This window comes from Poecilia latipinna, unplaced genomic scaffold, assembly GCF_001443285.1.
Source record: "Poecilia latipinna isolate Pla-1442-1.1 unplaced genomic scaffold, P_latipinna-1.0 Scaffold263, whole genome shotgun sequence".
In the NCBI taxonomy this organism is placed as follows: domain Eukaryota; kingdom Metazoa; phylum Chordata; class Actinopteri; order Cyprinodontiformes; family Poeciliidae; genus Poecilia; species Poecilia latipinna.
In genome coordinates, this window is record NW_015112879.1 from 191,175 (window position 1) to 209,442 (window position 18,268).

General features: G+C 38.8%; 1 protein-coding gene across 3 annotated transcripts in view; it reads right to left on the bottom strand.

Annotated features, from left to right (window-relative positions):
* Positions 1–16,400: 16,400 nt before the first annotated feature.
* gss (glutathione synthetase) overlaps positions 16,401–18,268 on the bottom strand; it is a 25,775-nt gene continuing 23,907 nt past the window's right edge. For all 3 annotated transcript variants that reach the window (XM_015033295.1, XM_015033294.1, XM_015033296.1), the window contains exons 12-13: positions 17,002–17,191; positions 16,401–16,637 (exon numbers count right to left, since the gene is read on the bottom strand). In XM_015033295.1, coding sequence (XP_014888781.1) covers positions 16,514–16,637; positions 17,002–17,191 — 314 coding nt within the window. In that variant the 3' untranslated portion in view covers positions 16,401–16,513. The remainder of the gene's footprint in view (positions 16,638–17,001; positions 17,192–18,268) is intronic.

Here is an 18,268-nt window from a genome sequence, read left to right on the forward strand (position 1 = left end):
TTATGGAAGACAGCCTTAATTTTAACACGACTTAACGGTGGGTACTATGCATTTTTCGTAGTACCCACCTTTTTAGCCATTTACGCCATTTTTAGCACAATCAAGTAACTGTGTTATCTTCAGTGGTCATGAAAATGCTGTAGAGATTTGACTTTGCATCATATCCATATCTGACACTTTGAAATCTGCCTCTGTCTCTTTAAGAATCTCCTACTAACCGCGTGTGCTGCAAACAACCCAATGGTGAATAGGCCCACCACGTCTATGCCAGCAATAAAATGTCTTAAACATTTCTCTCTCTGACTTTATTGCTCACTATCTGGAGGTGGGGCTAACACAGTCTGAATTGACATTGTTCACTTCTTCCGCTGCAATTACCAAACTGCAGTCATAGGCAGGTTGCAAATTTAAAACATTACGGAATGTTGACATTGTTCACAACTCCTTCTGTTCACTGAATGAAATTCAACTTGAGAAATTGAGCTCCATGGGAGTAGGAGGAGTGAGGAGAGATGAGAATCAAGCAGAATTTCCCAGAAAGGTAATGGCTTGGCTACCTAGCTGCCAACAAAGCCAAATGTGTTGTGAGGGTAGTATTAAAAGAACTAGAAAAACATTTCAGCCATGTCTCTAGAACAGTGAACAAGTGCTGAGGAAATGTTGATTCAAAGTCACAATGAGTTTAAAACCAGCAGCTTTTACTGCACTTGTAGGCAGCCATCCAAACCCCAGCAGTGTGAACGGGCTTCATTTGGATCCGGGCCAAATTATCTCAAAGCCCTTGAGAAACACAGATGACCACAGTTCTCTGCTTTCTGCCAGAGGAAAACAAATAAAAAGGAACTTTCAAACCCAGAATGAAATGAGGACTTTTATGACTGGAGCTTTTCATCAAACACCCTCCAACATCCTCTTCTCTGTTATTTGTCTTTGTTATTTTCAGTGAGTATTTTTCCCAGGCCTGGCTGGGAACTGTGGGAGTCCACAACCTGACCGTGGTTACTCAGCGGCTCAGTGTTTGTCTCCAGGATGCTTGCTGGGTTTCCAGGGTAGTAGGAGTAACTTGTCTGCACCGGGGGGTGACCCTGACTTTCTCTGTGACGGTTCCCTGAGCAGCTGATAGGCTGCGGAAGGGGGAGGCAGCGGATCCTTGAAACTGAAAGGTTATGGGAAGGGAAGGTTTAGGAGGTTCAAATAAGTGGTTCCGGGCAGAATTACCCCACAAAAAAGTTCTGCTAGCTATTGTGGATGGTTTGTTTTTAGCTCATGTTGTGTCTCTGGGTTTTCACAGCAAATGTCCATTTATCTCATTATGTTACCAAAGAGTTTGAGAAATGTTTTCAATCTGGCATTGTTCACTGTGCAATAAGCTAGTCAACTAACCCCTTTAAACTTCCTTTAAAGGGGCAGTATATATTTGTGAGCTTTCCATCATGTTATAACATTATCTAGCTGCTAAAAGAACATACCAGGAATGTTGCCTAAATTCTTTCATCCATGTGTGAGAAATCCTTTAATCTCCATGGCAACCATTAAGCTGTGCAAAACACCTGGATGGACCTAGCGCCACCTTCAAGCTTCAAACTTCCAACTCCTGGAGCTCCCCTTCTCCACTCAGCTCCTTCAGACTAGCCAGCAGCAATTAGCAAACACCTGGTGGACCTGTGTCTGCTGAGCTCATCTTACAAGCGACTTCTCAGAGCAACGCTGGTAAAAATGTTGTTAAATGGTTAATAGAGGAGTTGTGTTGTGATGACTTCCTGAAGACAGAGTTTCAGAAAGAGCAGAAGCTTCTTAAAAAGACAGAGACTCAATTTCAAGGTGTTAAATCAATTTCTTTTAAGCCTTGTTTGACATATACAGTGTTTTAATTAGTGAAGGTAACAGAGTGTCTTGATTGTGCTATAAAATTGCACTAAGTGCCTGGAAAAAAAGATAATACTGACCCTTTAAGGTACATGTGATGTTTGAACTATTAAAACAGGAGGCTATCTTCATTTTTAGAGGGGATCTCAACATGTCATGGATTTCTTCTGTGAATACTGTTGGTTCATCATACCATTTACTTCCTCTTCACAACTAAAAGCTACTCTGTGTTTGTTTATTAAATAAACGTCTAATAAAACAATGAGTACTGCATACATTGGAAGGTTTGGTCTGCCTGGAACAACATTTGAGAAACTCCTGTGTTTTATTCTAGTACAAGAGTCTAATAAGTAGCTTCAGTTCTAGAAGGGAACATTTAATTCTGATGAGACAGAACCACAAATAGCTTAGGACCACATCAAATGCATTCAGGTATGTCAGATCTGAGGAATAGTCAATAACCTGAAGGCTGAACCACCCACCAGGGGGAAACGGCCAGACTGGGTCAGCAGGGGGGATTTTTTTTTTTGGAACCCAGTCAGGATTTAGGCGTTAAACCAGATGGGATTAGGAAGAGAAATCTTGTGCAGGTCAGCCCCTCTTTCAGCGTCCATCCCTCTGTGAGAACCGTGCTGGATGCTGTGGGAGTGCCGCATTCCTCCCAACCTGACTCACCACTCTGCACACCGCGCCGGCTTCTGCCAAGATCTGTTAGCCAAGGGACGCTAGAATGCTCCCACTCCCTGTCATCTGAGGACAAACAGTCCCAATCAGAAGAGGATCTGGACTTGCAGGGAAAAAAGTGACCATAAAAGGGAGGAGAACATGCAGTTTAGATCAATAATTTGCTCCAGGAATGGTGAACTGTGATCAGGCTTCTGTGTGTTCTCCATGTCGTAGTATTTGTCAGTTCTACTGAAAAGTGGAACATGTTTTCTTTTGATGGCATTGTGAAACGGAACAGGGTGTATTATTGCCTCCAGCTACAGTAATTCCTACTCTGTACAGTTCCAGGCTTTTGCCAAATAGAATTACTTTCACAATAAGCAGTTGTTATTGCCTTGCCAAGAGCTTGCAAGTAGCAACAGCGACAATGATAATAATGATGACGGTGATGAAAAGGTTGGGTGAACAGACCAACGGCACAGTGAGCAAGATGAAAAATGTGATTAGCCAGGCTCAAATGTAATTAAATCTTTCCACCTTTTGCACAGTTTTTTTTTTTCGTTTGTTTTCTCTTCGTCCAGCTCTTCCTGTGTGTCATAACAAATATTTGTCATAACCTCTCCGCCCACGTGCATTCCCACTCGCCCCTCCCTCCCAGCCTGGCTGGCTTCCCGTAAAGACGCTGCCTCTCACACTTCCTCATTCCTGAAAACCCAATAAAGAGCAGTGGTGTGGCAACGCTCAGGCTTCTGCCTGCAACCGCCGCCTGCAGGGGCAATGATCTCCAGCATCTCGAGATGAGCTACTTGGGAAAGACGGATGACGAGCCGGAGGCTTTTTCAAGTTGTTTGTTGTCGATCATCGAGCTGATTTATGATTTATGGTCGATGACGCAGTGTGCAGAAAAAAAGAAAAAAAAAATACAGGTACAATAAACAGGTTTCACATGAGCAAGTGCGTTATAATCCCTTTTATGAATCACGTAGAACAACATAGGCAGGTGTAATCTTGTTGCAGAGTAACAGAAAACGTATAGGAACACAACTATCGCTTTCTTTTCCATGGAATCTCATAATTCCACATGGATGGTATTCCCACGATTCTCTGTTTTAACGGTTCCAGCATCTCTAAGGAACACACGAGGTGGAAATTGGCATTTGTTCAATTCAGTTGATCTATATAGTTCCAACTAAATTAAATAACATCTTGTTCAAGCACGTGCACACTCACGTTTGTATTTCTACCCATGTTAAGACTTTGCATTGACCTCCATTCATTTCAGTAACTGCATTTATGCCTAAACAGACATTTACCTTAACCCTAGTCTATTCATAACCATAACCTTAACTAAAACTGAATTCACACCTTACCTCTAAACCTGACCAGCTATTGGTTTCCATAGGGCCCATTGGTCTTCAGAAGGTTAGTAAATATGTCAGAAATAGAATAGCTACAGAACTACACACACTCATACACAGTTCTCTAACTTTGCAGGGACTTTCCATTGACTTTAATTTATTAAATCATCCCTAACACAAACCTTGACCTCAGTTCACTCCTTAGTCCTAAAACAGCACTTTGTTGTGGAGTCTTTGGTCTCCATGTGTTAGGAAAAGGGTCCTTGTAATGTATCAAATACCACTGATCACACACACACACACACACACACAGAGACACACACACTGTGGATATAAAAAGTTAAGCACTTTAGTAGAAACGTCAGTTTTGTGACATATAAGACAATGATTGCCTTACACCTTTTATGTGTAATGGAAAAAAGCTGTGGTGTCCTGTTTACATTAATGTGCACAACCTTAAACTAAGTTACTGTGATGAAGCACCTTTTGGGTTTTTTCCAGCGTCGAGTTGTTGAGCAGACTGAATATCTGCTCATTTGCCACAACTGTAAAGTTAAAAGTAGTCGCAAAAATCTCATCTCTTCTTACGAAAAAAGCTAAAACAATTCTATTGTAAAAACTAAATACTCAAAATTAAAACTTATGCAAAAAATTTGGTTATTAAAAGATGAATAGCTTTTATTGTTGCTTAAATTTTCCATTTCAAGATCACTTTAATTTCATTTATTTATTTTCTGATCAGTGCTAATGTCCTTTTAATTTGTTTTAAAGATATATCACCATCAGGCTGGTGAAATAAATCTGTGCCATTCTTGAATTGTGTAGTAAGTCCAAATTAAATAATTCCAAGGGCCACATAAGGGCCCGCACTTTGGACACCCGTGGGTTAATAAGTTTCTCAATTTCGTCCAGGATGTCCAGCTGGAGAAATGTCCATATTTGGGCATAAGGAAGTTGCAAATCAAATTCAACTATATGGGTGAATTCAAGTTCTATGAATAACAGTAATTGAAGAAGATAACTTCAAACTCTACAAAATATATCTGGTGACACTCTATCTATCTATCTATGTATGTATGTATGGATGTATGGATGTATGGATGGATGGATGGATGTTTAATCAAACTGAGCTTGTGTGATGTGGTTTTTGTGTTTTTGCTCTTTTAAACTTGAGTTCCTGTTTTCATCGAAAGGGAGCTCTTGATTTAGAAATTGATGACCTTTTAGCGGTTTTAACTGTTTCAAAAAGAACCCTTATTTCCGGCCTTTTTATCTAGGACTCATTTCCACAGAACTGGCCTCACTTTTCTTAGACTACAGGAAGTGACACGGCAACTCCAGGAAGCAGTGACAAAAATGTAACAAGAAGCTGCTTATGCAAAACCTATGTTTATCTTTTAACTTGCAAATAAACTGCATGTCATTCTACTATTTTTTATTTGCTTATTTCTATTTGCTATTTTACTGACTCATTGTGTCCTAGTCTTTAGAGGAGTGGGTTTTTGATGCGACCCTTTTTCAGTTAGTCTCACACAGATGTAAGAAAATGGATAAAACTGTAGTGATCTCAACCAATCTAAACTAGAAATGAAGAACAGGTTTTAATCCATAATTCTGTTTTAAATTCTGAGTGTTTCAGTGCACCTAAAACTGAAACTTCACTTTGTCATTCTTGGAAAAACAAGCTAATTTAGCTCTATTATGACTTGAATTTCTATTCAGTAATTTGTTTGCAATGTTTCATTCGTTTGTTTTTGTGTTAAATAAAAATGAAAAGTTTATCAAAAATATTGCACAAATGTAAGAATGCCTATTTCCATTACAAATGTGAGCAAATCTTTGTAGACATTCTGCTAATGTCAGAAAGACACACATTCCACACAAATAGCAGAGTTTCTATTAAATGAAAATTTAATTAAAATCCCATGTAGATAAGTTGGTACATGGAATAAATGGCTAAAAATCATAGCAGCGTTGGATGTAAAGAGACACGGGACATAAAATTCATGCATGCTGCTGGTGCTCATCCATCAGAGAATGACAAGCCGTTTATACTTGGCACTGGGTACCTGTGAGAGGTTTTAATTGTAGTCAGCGATTTTACAGAAGAGCTACAGATTCAACATCTTCAATTAAAACATAAAATTCTCAAAAGATTCTCCTAAAAACAAACCACCATCCTCCTACTACTTCCTGTTGCCTTCTTTGTCATTTCTGCCAACGGTAATGTCCAGCTGTTGATCATGTGACTTGTATGATGTGAAGTAATTGTTTCCATTGCTGTTTTGTGAAATAAATCTCAATACAGCTGAAAAACCACCTTATCCTTTTTATCCTTTTTGGATTTTTTTCCCTGAAATTGCCGCGTTTCCATTAAGCAAATTTATTTCAATTTGTGCAATTTCATGGTTCATGGAAATGCAGCTAGTGTCTGCATTGCTGCTATGTTTGGAATATTAGAAGTGTACAATAAACGTACAATAATACATCATTTTAAAACCGATTATATGTCAATATTGATCATTTCGACAACTGAAGGACCTGCTGAGCACAGAGCATGAGATAAAGCCACATTCTCCCTGAGTGACCACTTCAGTCAGAATCTTAATGACTAAACTTGCAACCTGGAAACCCAAAAATAACTCGCACCCTTTTCTCCGACTTATTTTTCACACTTTTGCATTCTCACTGCTGCTTTTAAACTTCCTGGCAGTAAATGAAAACAATGTGATGGATTTCCTGCTGACACGCTGCCGGACAAACAGGCTTTCCGGCTTCAGGCCTGATAGTAACTGCTGAGTACGGACGAGGCTGTCGGTGGATGCTGACCATCAGTTATACACAAACCCCCCCTCTCCTCACCCCTGACTGTACTCCATGAACTTTCCAGAGAGCTGTTTGTGAATCGGTCGTTTTCAGTAGAGGAAACTGGGGATTATGAGATTGGCAATTATACACTAATAAAGAACTGGAGAAGGTACAAAAACAGGAACCGACCTTGACTCTTCCTATGGGGCTGGTTTTTTTATGTTTTAGGTGTATGCCAGTGCAGAGGAACATTTTTGCTTCCTCTCTCAGCCTGTTCAGGTGGACAATACTTGTGCTGTAGCTGGAATGTACATGGCAGCTCTGGAGTGTTGACAGTGTCTGTCGGTCTCTGGAGTGTTCTTGGAATCCTTCAGAGCGGGAGGACATGAACATTACAGAGTGCTGACACACTAGGAGGCGATTATCATCTTCATACCAAGCGAACATGGCCCAGCAACGCTATCAACACGCGTGACTGTCTCCATACGGCGCTATTGTCAGATTTTTAACTCGGAATGCAAACAGAAACACAAAACAGTGCCAAAAAGACGGATAAAGACAAACGAAACAACTGATAGACCAGAAACAGTTTTCCAGCAACACAGTCATTCAGAAAGTTCGTGCATGGGGGTCACTAATGTGAAAATGAAACAGGGAACTAAGCTGTCTGTCTGGATGTGACTAAAATAAAGGTCACAGAGTCTGACAGTGACTCTTAACAGAGTCTTGTTTTATTTGCTGTTTGGCTTTCAGGGTCACGTTTGCTTTGCAGACTCGACCTTGGCAGAGGAACGCCGAGGTTCAGCTGTAAGGACGGGTTTGTGTAGAGTTACATAATAAGTGGGTTTCAGTTCAATATGAACAAAAGTCAGAGTTCCTGCTCCCTGTGTGGTGGTTGATATGCACAAAGGAGTCAGATTAATACTCACATTAATTATCGCCATTTTTTAATAGAATAGAATATACATTTTTGATCCCCAGGGGGAAACAGCTTATTCGTTGGCAACTTACTCCATCTAAGGTATTAAATATTAATAATACCAATATAACTATAAGAGATCAAGTTTCTAAAAAATATAAATATACATAAAGTATACATATATATATATATATGGCTCGTAAAGACCAAAAAGACTTTTCCCGTAGTTGGTTCGAGGTCAGACTGTATTCACACTAGAAATGAAAAGCATCAGAGTTTCGTTGGTCCATTGGACGTGGTCCAAGACCACATCAAAAAGAGGGTCCGGTTGTTTGATCCACACCAGAATACGTGTGAGTGTATTCACACGTACACATGAGGTCCGGACCACAGGGGAAATAAGTTTTAAGAAAGCTCTGTATTTGTGTTTGTGCATACTCTTCATGAAACACACCACAAAGTCTACCTGAACCTGTAAACATACAGGTTCAAGTAGTCCTGACACATTAGGTAAGCGCAAGACACAAAAAGCAAGAAAGTCCTTCCATGTTGAAACTCAGCATGACCTGGCAGCTTTTCACTACGTTGTGTTTCATCACTACAAGCTGATATTCCTTCACAACACTGGAGCTGAAAATGATTTACAAAAAAATAAATAAATAAAATACATTACACAAATTTGTAATTTTAATATACTGGTATCGGCTCGATAAATAAAAATGTGCTGATATTATTAACCGATATTTGCCACCACCGTTTTACTGTTTTTCTGTACGTTTTGGGAGGGAGTTGGTCTTGTAGTTTTTGTGGGGCATGTGATGCTGCAGAGGATTGGGGAACATAAAGAAAATGTCTTTATGGCTGAAAAGGAAGAATTATATAAAATCAAAAAATATCAGTAATCGGCCATAACAGTATTAATGATTTCAGATATCGAACGCGGCTCAAATCTTCCCATCAGTGCATTCCTATTTAATACCACATTTTGTTAGGGTTCAGCTCAAAACTATGTATCTTTTCATTTCCACTTCACAAATATATGCAAATTTGTATACATCTGTCATGTAAGATGTCAATGAAACACATTGATGAGGGTTAAATGAATGACAAAACGTAAGCAGTATAAATGCTTTGACAAAGCAACATTTCTAAATTTGTCCACAGCCTGGAAATGCAGCACACAGGAAGTAAAAACAACTTTTCTGGACATGCAGATCTAAAGGTAAATGTGGCCAGAAGCTAAATGTATCTTTTGTCATTCACTGAGAACAATAGGCACTGATCTCAAAATTGGAAACTGTGGCCAGAGGTACATGGAGAACCCTGGAGGCCGTGACAGTTGTACTTTTACTTCCAGCAATTCTTCATTTGTAGGATGTGGCAGAAAATAGCAGGAGCGAAGTGGTGGGCGCTAACCGTCGTCACTGTGTCTCCTACGATAAACACACACACACATCACATTTTTACGAGAAGCTGACATTGATTGAGCATACTCTCACACACTGAGATATTGGGATCTTGCTGACACTGTCGCTCCACCGCTCTTCCTCTCCACAGAGCTGGAGCAGTGAGGAGAGCAGGGTGACTGTGACCCACTTCCATCCTGCTGCGTCCCACATCCTGACTCTCTTCCTCTGTCTGTTCAACAAACTAATCCACACGCTGTCTACTTACACTTTAGGCAAGACAGGTCAGTGGCTAACTGGGCCAACGCTTGTGTAACTGGCTTATTACACTGCAAAGGTTTAGCCTCAGCTGACAGAGCTGTCCTTTTTAAAGCCTGAACAATAAAAAAAGAGCTGGTTGCAAAGGAGGTTGATTGATCTGAGTGCAAATTGAAAATGGAGTCGCCACCATATATTTACACCCACTATGTAAAAATACCAATGATACAATTATACACATTAAGGGTGTTTTTATACCTGATAACCTGGTAGACTTGGTTTGATTGGGGACCGAAATTACATTTGTTATATTTTCAGCTGCAGAGGTTCACTTTGACACTGCACTGTCAGACCAACCCAACTCCTTGAACAATCTGTTCCCCCCTCGTCTGTAGTGGCGCTGCATCAAGATTCACTGACGGAAACGACACAAAAACCTCTGAAGAAGACTCTGAGCCCAACGTCCGTCTTCACAAAATGCAAACAAAAAAGGAGTAGTGTCAGATTTTAGTGGTTGTAGGATTTTTCTTTTTCGTCTTTGGTAACAGACCATGAACCAGGTTTTCCCGAGAGCAAGAAATGCATGTTTGTTTTTGTTGTATTTACCCAGAAGGCCACGCTCTTTTCTGCTTTTGTCACAGTCTCCAGTCCGCTTGGCGTTCGCATATGGATTTGAACTGCATCTGCGTTCACTTCACCCAGACTGAGCCCCAAGTCTTTAGGTGGGCCAGAGTTTGCCTTGTTGGTTGGCATCAGAATTTGATTGCACATTCACACCTCTCTGATCAAACCAGACTTTCTAGGTAAACAAACTAGAGTTCAATTAAACAGACTAAACAGGGCTGGTGTGAACGCATCCTTAGTCTTTGAGTTTAAACCTTAAAAATATCCACATGTGCCTCCAGTTAACTCAGATCTAATGAATGAGTTTATCAGATGCTTAAAAAGCCATGACATCATAACATGGACTTTTCAGTTTTCCAGGGGATGGTTATTCTAATGGATCTAAACATCACTGAGGAGTGCAATGAAAAAGGAATCTTTCATTTACCTGGCATTTAGCAAACAGACATGCCTTTGGTTATATTAACTAAGACAGAGAAAGTGCAGCCTGAATTTATGTCCCACATTAACAACTAAATTTTCCCTTTCTTTTTATACAAAATCTGTGTAAGAATCTTACTTGTCTGGATTAAACTATGGATGTAAGATACTCAAACAAAATAGCAGAATTAATTTGAAGTCTTGTGACATTTGATAGAGTAAGGAGACGGAGTCATTCTAATCTGACACATGCAGGGTGAGAATTTGTGCTGCTTTACAGTAAATGCAGCGGAGTTTCCTGTATGGGTTTTCTTTAGTACTGACAGACACCATCCATTCTGCCGGGTGACCCTCGTGCACTTCAAAAACATGTCACCCATGTCAGCACATTGACTTATTGTTGTCAGCAAGACACAAAAACAGGAGGCTGATAAAATGAAAAGAATGTATTTTATTTCTAAGCTCTCATGACGGAGGTGCAAATTAAGGATTATGGATAGGTTAGGGTTAGGATTGTAAAATTCCTATAGACTCCTGTGAGGTGTGAGCTGTAACATTATAGAATATAAAAACAGACATTGTTTCTATATTTGAAAGACATTGTAAGCTTCAAAATTTAAGGTCAATTTTCTTTATTTACCACAAAAAATACCTCAAACTTGAGAAGGTAACAGCTTTAAGGATGTGAAACCATGAGGATCGACCGTGGGACCAACAGATAACATACAGCTGTAGTTTCTAAATGTTATTAATGACACACACTAATTTAAACAGAAAAACACACAATTTAATCCTGCATCAGATAAAATGTCAACATTTTACAGTGCATTTAAGGTCAACCTCGTCTTTTTTTTTTCCTTTGACCTTATATAGCACATTGGTTTTTACAGATAAACAGGCGGAAATGTTGTCTTGATATTAAACATTTTGTTTTCATACTGGATATACAAAAATAGTCACACTTTAGGAAAGTCAAGTGTCTCCAGTTGACCTAAAATACATGGTTCTGGCTTGCAGAGATCAAGTCTTAGTTCCAGGAGTGTAACCACACATGGACAATGAGGTTAACATGGGGTAAGGTAGATAGGTACAAAGGTAGATAGGGTGGATGAGAAGGAAGGAGAGTAAGGATGGATAGCAAGATTAGTAGGTAGGTAAGGATGAGAAGGAAGGATGTAGGTAAGTAGAGAGTAATGGTGTGAGTGGATGGAAAGGACAGGTAGTTGGGTGGATAGAAGGTAGATCACCAAGGAAGGGAGTTAGGTTGGCTAGTAGGTAGGAAGGTAAGTACAAAAGGTCAGACAGAAAGGATGTAAATAAGTCAGTAGGTAGGTAGTAATGATGTGGGTGGATGGGCAGGAAGGAAGACTTGGTGGGTGGATTGATGGATGGTAGGTAAGTAGGTGAGTAAGGAAAGAGAGGTAGGCGAGTGAGTACACATGGATGGATGTGATGGACAAAAAAAGAAGAGATAGGGTGGAGAAAGGAAAGAAGCTAGATAGGTAGCTAAGGATGGGGAGGAAGGACGTAGGTAGGGAGTAATGGAGGGTGGATTGGAAGGAAGGAAGTTTGGGTGGGTGAGTAGGTGGATGGTATATTGGTAGGTAGGTTGATGAGTAAAGAAAGAAGCAAGGAATGTGTGGGAGAATGGAAATAAAAGAAAAAGAAAGCAAGGGAGGAAGGTAGGCGAATAGGGGTGTATGGTATGGAAGGAAGGTAGCTAGGTAGGTGAACAGGTAGGTAGGAAAATGGTAGGCCTGTGTGTAAGGATGGATGGATGGAAAAGTGAAGGTCTGAAACATATTTCTCACAGATGAGCAGGACCAGGGAGTCTTATGTCATCTTTCAGCTGTCACATAAGCTGAAAGATGCATCATCCTTCCGTTGATCATCTAATGTTCCCAGTCAAAGTTCACTGATGGGCTAAAGGAGCAGCTAAAGTCCAAGAAAAACTTTGAAAGACTTGCAGGAAAGTCTTACTCACAACACCTTAACACATATGAAGAAATGAGTGATTTCGCAAAACTGTTGTACTGTACTGCATGTCCTTATTGATGCAACACATTTAATGCCTCTTCCGCTCTCACAAACTGTTCGGAAATGGACATTTTGAAAAGACAAAAATCCCAGTCTTGCTTGATAGAGGATCACGGTGTCTCTAGACTGGGACCTGTTCTGTAGTAGTTGTGTAAGTCCACAAATGTTCTGAGTGAGTAATATATTTGTTCTGCCAGTCAGTTCAACACCTGACTGACAGTGTGAGTCATCTTTTCTGTAGCAGAAAAGATCTCCTTTTCTGCCATCACCATCTACAATAACCCTTTGAATAATTTTGGAATGAGTTAAAATGACATTTAATTTCCTTTAGGGATCATTAAAGTATTTTTCCATTTGAATTTTGAGTTGAATTTGATCACAGTTAATACATAAAGCTGCTGTAGTACAAACAACATTGGTTCCTTCTGGAGAAAGAATGGCTGGAGAAGGTGTTTGCAGCTTATGCACACCTTAAATAATTTGTATGTAAGCATTTTCATTTGTTTACATTATTTTTTTCACAGCAGAAAGTACAAAAATATGAATATTTTAAAATTTACTTAGTAATTAATATAACAGAGAAGCCAAGTAATTTGCTACAGTCACGGGAAATGTCTCCAAACAGGTTTCAAGGTTGGTGAGATTAAACTGGGAAGGAGATGTCTTTGGTTTTGGTGCCATCTAGGGTTTGACATATTGAACTGCAACTAGCTAAAAGTGGCAAATTTTGGAGTTGTATTTCTCTTTACACATACAATGTAACATTTACTCTGTACAGTTAAAAAAAAATGTAAAAGAATTGTTGCATGAGCGAGTTTTCTTTAGACCAGGAGGACCAAAGTGTGGCCCTTAGAATGATTTTGTTTGGCCCTCCAATCACAATTCATAAATGACCTACAATTGGCAACACAAGCAATTAATGCAGATGGATTAAAGGGGGAAATGATCCAAAGCTGATGGAGAACAGTTTGATGCTTTGGAGTGGAGCTGTTGCTCAACTAGGGTATCTTAAAGAACCAGTAAGATATGCTGCTGGGAGGAAGACCAGCTGAGTCTGGAGTATGACCCGACCCTGCTTCATAAATGGCGTTAAAAAGACTAGAGTCAGAAGAATTTTCAACACAGCAGAATCCTTCTCGGCTCATAGATTCTCAGCAGAGAATCAAAACAAACCAGCATAACACAGCTGGCATAAACACCCGGACAGCTCTTACTTTGAGATGTCTTCTGGGTCCTAGCCTACCTTTGATAGGTGGGACGGACCCCAGACATCTTGAAGGGATCCTCAGCTTGCTTGTAGTGATTGGTTCAGTGTCCATGGTCGATCTGCTGGTGGTTCCAGACGCCATTTTTCTCCTTAGTTGTAGTAGGGATGCCGGCAGCCAAACAAACTGCCATTCAGAGGTTGTGGTTGGGTAGTTCCTTGTCTGGTGCCCTGCTTAGACATAAAAAATGGCTTCCATAACTTCATCAGGGTAAAAACAAAACTTAGAATAAGGTTTCTGAAAAGTAACTTACCAAAAAACAGAAGCAGCGATTTCAAAACATAGCGCTCCAGTGGCCTACTGGTTCATTCTATAGGTTCTGCACTCAGCAGGTGGGTCAAGGTGCCAAATTACTACACCTAATCCACACCTAGAGCATTTCAGGTGGTTCTGCAAAAGTTTTTTAGTCATTTAGGCCTGACAGTTTACAGTGCAAACACAATGTAAAACCTGCCCACCTGCAACACAATAAAAAAAGACAAATCCCAACCTATAATAAAACTAATGTTACTAGCAAAATTGAGGGAAAATATGTACATTATTAGCTGTTTTCTAAATTATTCTAAAACTAGATCAGGAATGAACTCACTTGTTCTTAGAAAAATGCTCATTTTCAATTCTTCAGTCTTACATTTTGATACAGAATATAAACTGCTGCTCCTGTATGTCCTTACTCTTACGGAGAGTGAAGAGTGCCATATTACAATTTTTAAATGTGTCAGTTTATTAAAACTCTTCACTCTCCATAGATTCTGGATCCATCTTTAGATAATATATGTTTATCCATAAATTGCTTATTAAAAAGAGTTTTCTCAAATCCATTTTTGATTAATTTATCCAATGATAAGTCAACATATGTGAATTAATTGTTCAGTTTAGATTTCATTTCAGTTCAAATCATGAACTCTGTTGTTCTGATGTTTCTGCTGCAGTAGGCTGGACCAGGACTTTATTTTCTCTTCTGGATCGTCAGGAAATAATAATCTCCTGTAGCAGTCTATAGTACAGGCTTGTGAAGAAGCCTCTGGCTGAAAACTGTTGTAAAACAGACTCATGAAGAGAATGAGGGTTTCTAAAGTTTAAAGATTTTATGAAGAATCCCTGGACACTACCACACTTTAAAAAAAAAGACATCTATAAATGTGGAAGTTTTGAAATGATTTACCAAGGCCTTTTTTTAACATGTATGAAATAATCAAAAAGATGTGAAAGCAGTATAAAAAAATAAATAAAAAACAGACAATGCAACTTGACATTAGATCTATCTAATGCTTTCTATGTGACGGTGGTGCCCAAAGTGGGTCCTCGAGGGCCGTCATCCTGCATGTTTTAGTTCTCTCCCTGGTTTAATACAATGAATCAAAGGACGGCTTGTTAGAGGCCTAAGAGGAACATTCTCATGCTGAAAAGGTTGTTACTATCACCAGGGAGAGAACTAAAACATGCAGGATTCCGGCCCTCAAGGACCCACTATGGACACCACTGCTTTATGATTTTGGTCCAAAGACATTTAGTCCTTAATTTACTTTTCAAACCATTTTAATCCTGGAACTACTCTCTGTTTAATTTCTTTGATGAATCTCAGCTGATAAATAAGACTGTTTTAATGTTGACATGATCACATCAGAGATAAAAAAAAATAGATTTCTTTAAATTGTAAACCAACATTTAATTTATTTTAAAAAAGTAGCTGTGGATTGTTTAATGTCATTCACTGTCAATGCATACAATGTTGAACTGTATAAATCACATCATCCTTTGCCATGTAGAAAAAAAAGATATTCTCTGTCAACTAATACATTTCTCCAGTCATGATTATTTTCTTGCTACAGAAATCGAAAATGTAGAAAATTTACAGTGAAGAATAACTTAAGGGTTGAGCTAACAGGAAGTGCTTTTTATTAAGGGAACTTTCCTCCTTTTCTGCCATTTTCTATGAAATCAAAATAAGTAATACATTTTTTTACAGGACTTTTTTTGTGAATAAAAAGCGAGTTTCCTTCAACTTGAAGTATTGTTCATATTTGGAAGCAATCACACATTAAACTGACGGCAGTTTAAACTTCCAACTAAAGGGCTACAATGTGTTGAATGAACCATGTTCACTCAACATATTGTTTAGTGTGCCTAAAGGCTGATAGGTACAATGGTGTATTCAGGCCAATGTAGACAAAAAAAGGAGTAGTAGTAAATTTCTGCCCAAAAACTCAGAAACTGGTTAGAAAAAAAAACAAGGAAATCTCTAAGCTCTAAACTGAAAATTTGCGAGAGAAAAAAAACAGACATCTAAGTGTATTAAAAAAAAAAAAAAAAAACGGGGAACATTTCTAAGTTTGAAAAATTGAAAATTTGATACTCAGAAATTTTGAGACATCAGAAATTTTCTAGAAACAAAAAAACAACAAAAATTTCTGAAATTCAAAAGGCAATAATTTTCCACCTTTGAAACTCAAAAATATTATTTTTGTAGAGAATTTATGAGAATAATCTCAATCTCTTGCTAATTTTCCAGCTTTTCAAACTCAGAAATATTTTAGATTTTTCTAGAGAATTTCTGAGATTAAGTTTTTTGGTGGAAATGTACATTTCCATGTGGCTCTAAAAGCAGAACAGCTCCACTCAAACTTTAAATCAGTCAACTCTTCCAGTAGTGTAATTAAGCTCCCCTGCCACCAGAGGTCAGTATTTCTTCTGATAACAAGCTCTCTGTAAAACGAGGAATATAACGTTTTGTTTTCTTTTTAAGAGGGGCATTAAATATTATATAGAAGGATTTTATGATCTGAAATAGAAATGTATCAAACACAACTCTAACTTGCACAGAAAGAGAATGTGATGTCTCTCTTTCTGGACTCAGATTGAATCAGTGTGACATGTTTGTGTGCGTTAGACGAGTAGAGGATTGTCCAGAACGGCCACACCCGCAGCTACCCCCCCGTCGGCGTGTTCTGAGCTCTTGGTCCTCAGCAGGTGACCCACACACTCGTTCATCACCATGTGCGCCCCCTGCCTGCAAGGAAACAAGAACACAAGAGAGAAACATACTTTACTGCACACAGAGGATATGCCTGCAAAAAGCTCCCCCTGGTGGAGGGAATCCAGCTGAAAGAATGTGATTCGCTATTTTTGCACACAAGTTCAAAAGACTAAATATTCATGTTGGTCCAACAACTCGTGGAGATGAAAAAGTTTATTTTCTGGCAGAAATTTATATCTTTTAAGCTGCCGTAAACTAGAGACAGAGGAGTAAACGACAGCTGTGTAAAATTCTGTCCCGAACTGACAGAGCATAGATTAGTGAAAGCTAAAGGTTCGACAACAAAACATCTTTATTGTGTGAAAATAGTCATGCACTGAGGAGAACAACGTTGTACCTTACGTAGGCTCCAAACACTCCCAGTTCACTCAGACAGTTACTGATGACGAGGGGAGAGTCTCTCCTCAGTAGGTAGTTCTCAATGGGAGCGGGGTTAATTTTATCCATCAGGATGTATGCCGTCCGCTCCGTGCTCCCCCTCACCTCCCTGAGAACCTTGACGATCTCCGAACCATAGATATTGTTACCTAGAACAACAGAATGGATTAAGGTTCAACAGAACTGGATTTGATTAGAGCGGTCAACTTCAAGATGGAAAAAAACTAAACCAGGGTCAGAGATAGGACTGCACATGTCTGCTTAGGCGTTTATCTTCTTTAACAGAACATCTCTGATAGCTGAGCTGTGATTTGCCCCATTGATTTGGACTGCAATGGTGGAAGAAATGTTCATAATGGAGAAACTGACACACAGGCTGAAAGCAGAAAAATCACAAATGGACAGAAAGTGGACTAAATTGATAAATTATGCTGGATGGTAAACTGTGGTAAAGAATCTATGATAATAGCACTGTCATCTAGAAAACAATTTTCAACTAATGCAATAATAATAACTTCTTATTAATGCAAATAACACAATCAAAGGAAAAAAAAACATTTCTAAAGAAAATCTAACACTGGAACTGAAAAACATTTTAAATATCCCAAATAAACAAGTCAAACAACAATTACTAAAATGTATTATAAAGTTCCAGTAACCAAGAGTGCATTTCAAAAAATAATAATCATTCAGCTTAGACAGGGAAAACAGGCCAAAGTGGCAGGTAGTGCAAACTACTTCATAGTTCAAATGTTTTCAGCTTTTCTCAAAATTATTAAAAAAAGTTACAAAAAGAAAAATAAAAACTTGACTTCAGTTCTGAGCTGCTATATCTAAAAGCTGCAGCTTTCAGATATTCAATGTGGAAAATGTGTCTAACATTTTGTGCTAACTTCTGAGTTAGCGCAAGAACCTAGTCTTAAGTATTTGTTGTCCACATTTGCAGTTTACTTAAAACATGACCCATAACATTTTAAAACATGCAGGAAGTGTTCACCTCCAGTCCCTAAAACTTTTAGACTTTTCCTATAAGTTTGTCGTACACCAAGAATGAAACTCCAACTTAGAAGATCATCAGGTTAAATACAAAGTAGCCGATATATAAGGAATTACTACATGCAGATCCGTTTTTTATATATATATATATATATATATATATATATATATATATATATATATATATATATTTCTCTCCTCTCTCTCTGTGGGGTTTGAGCACACACATG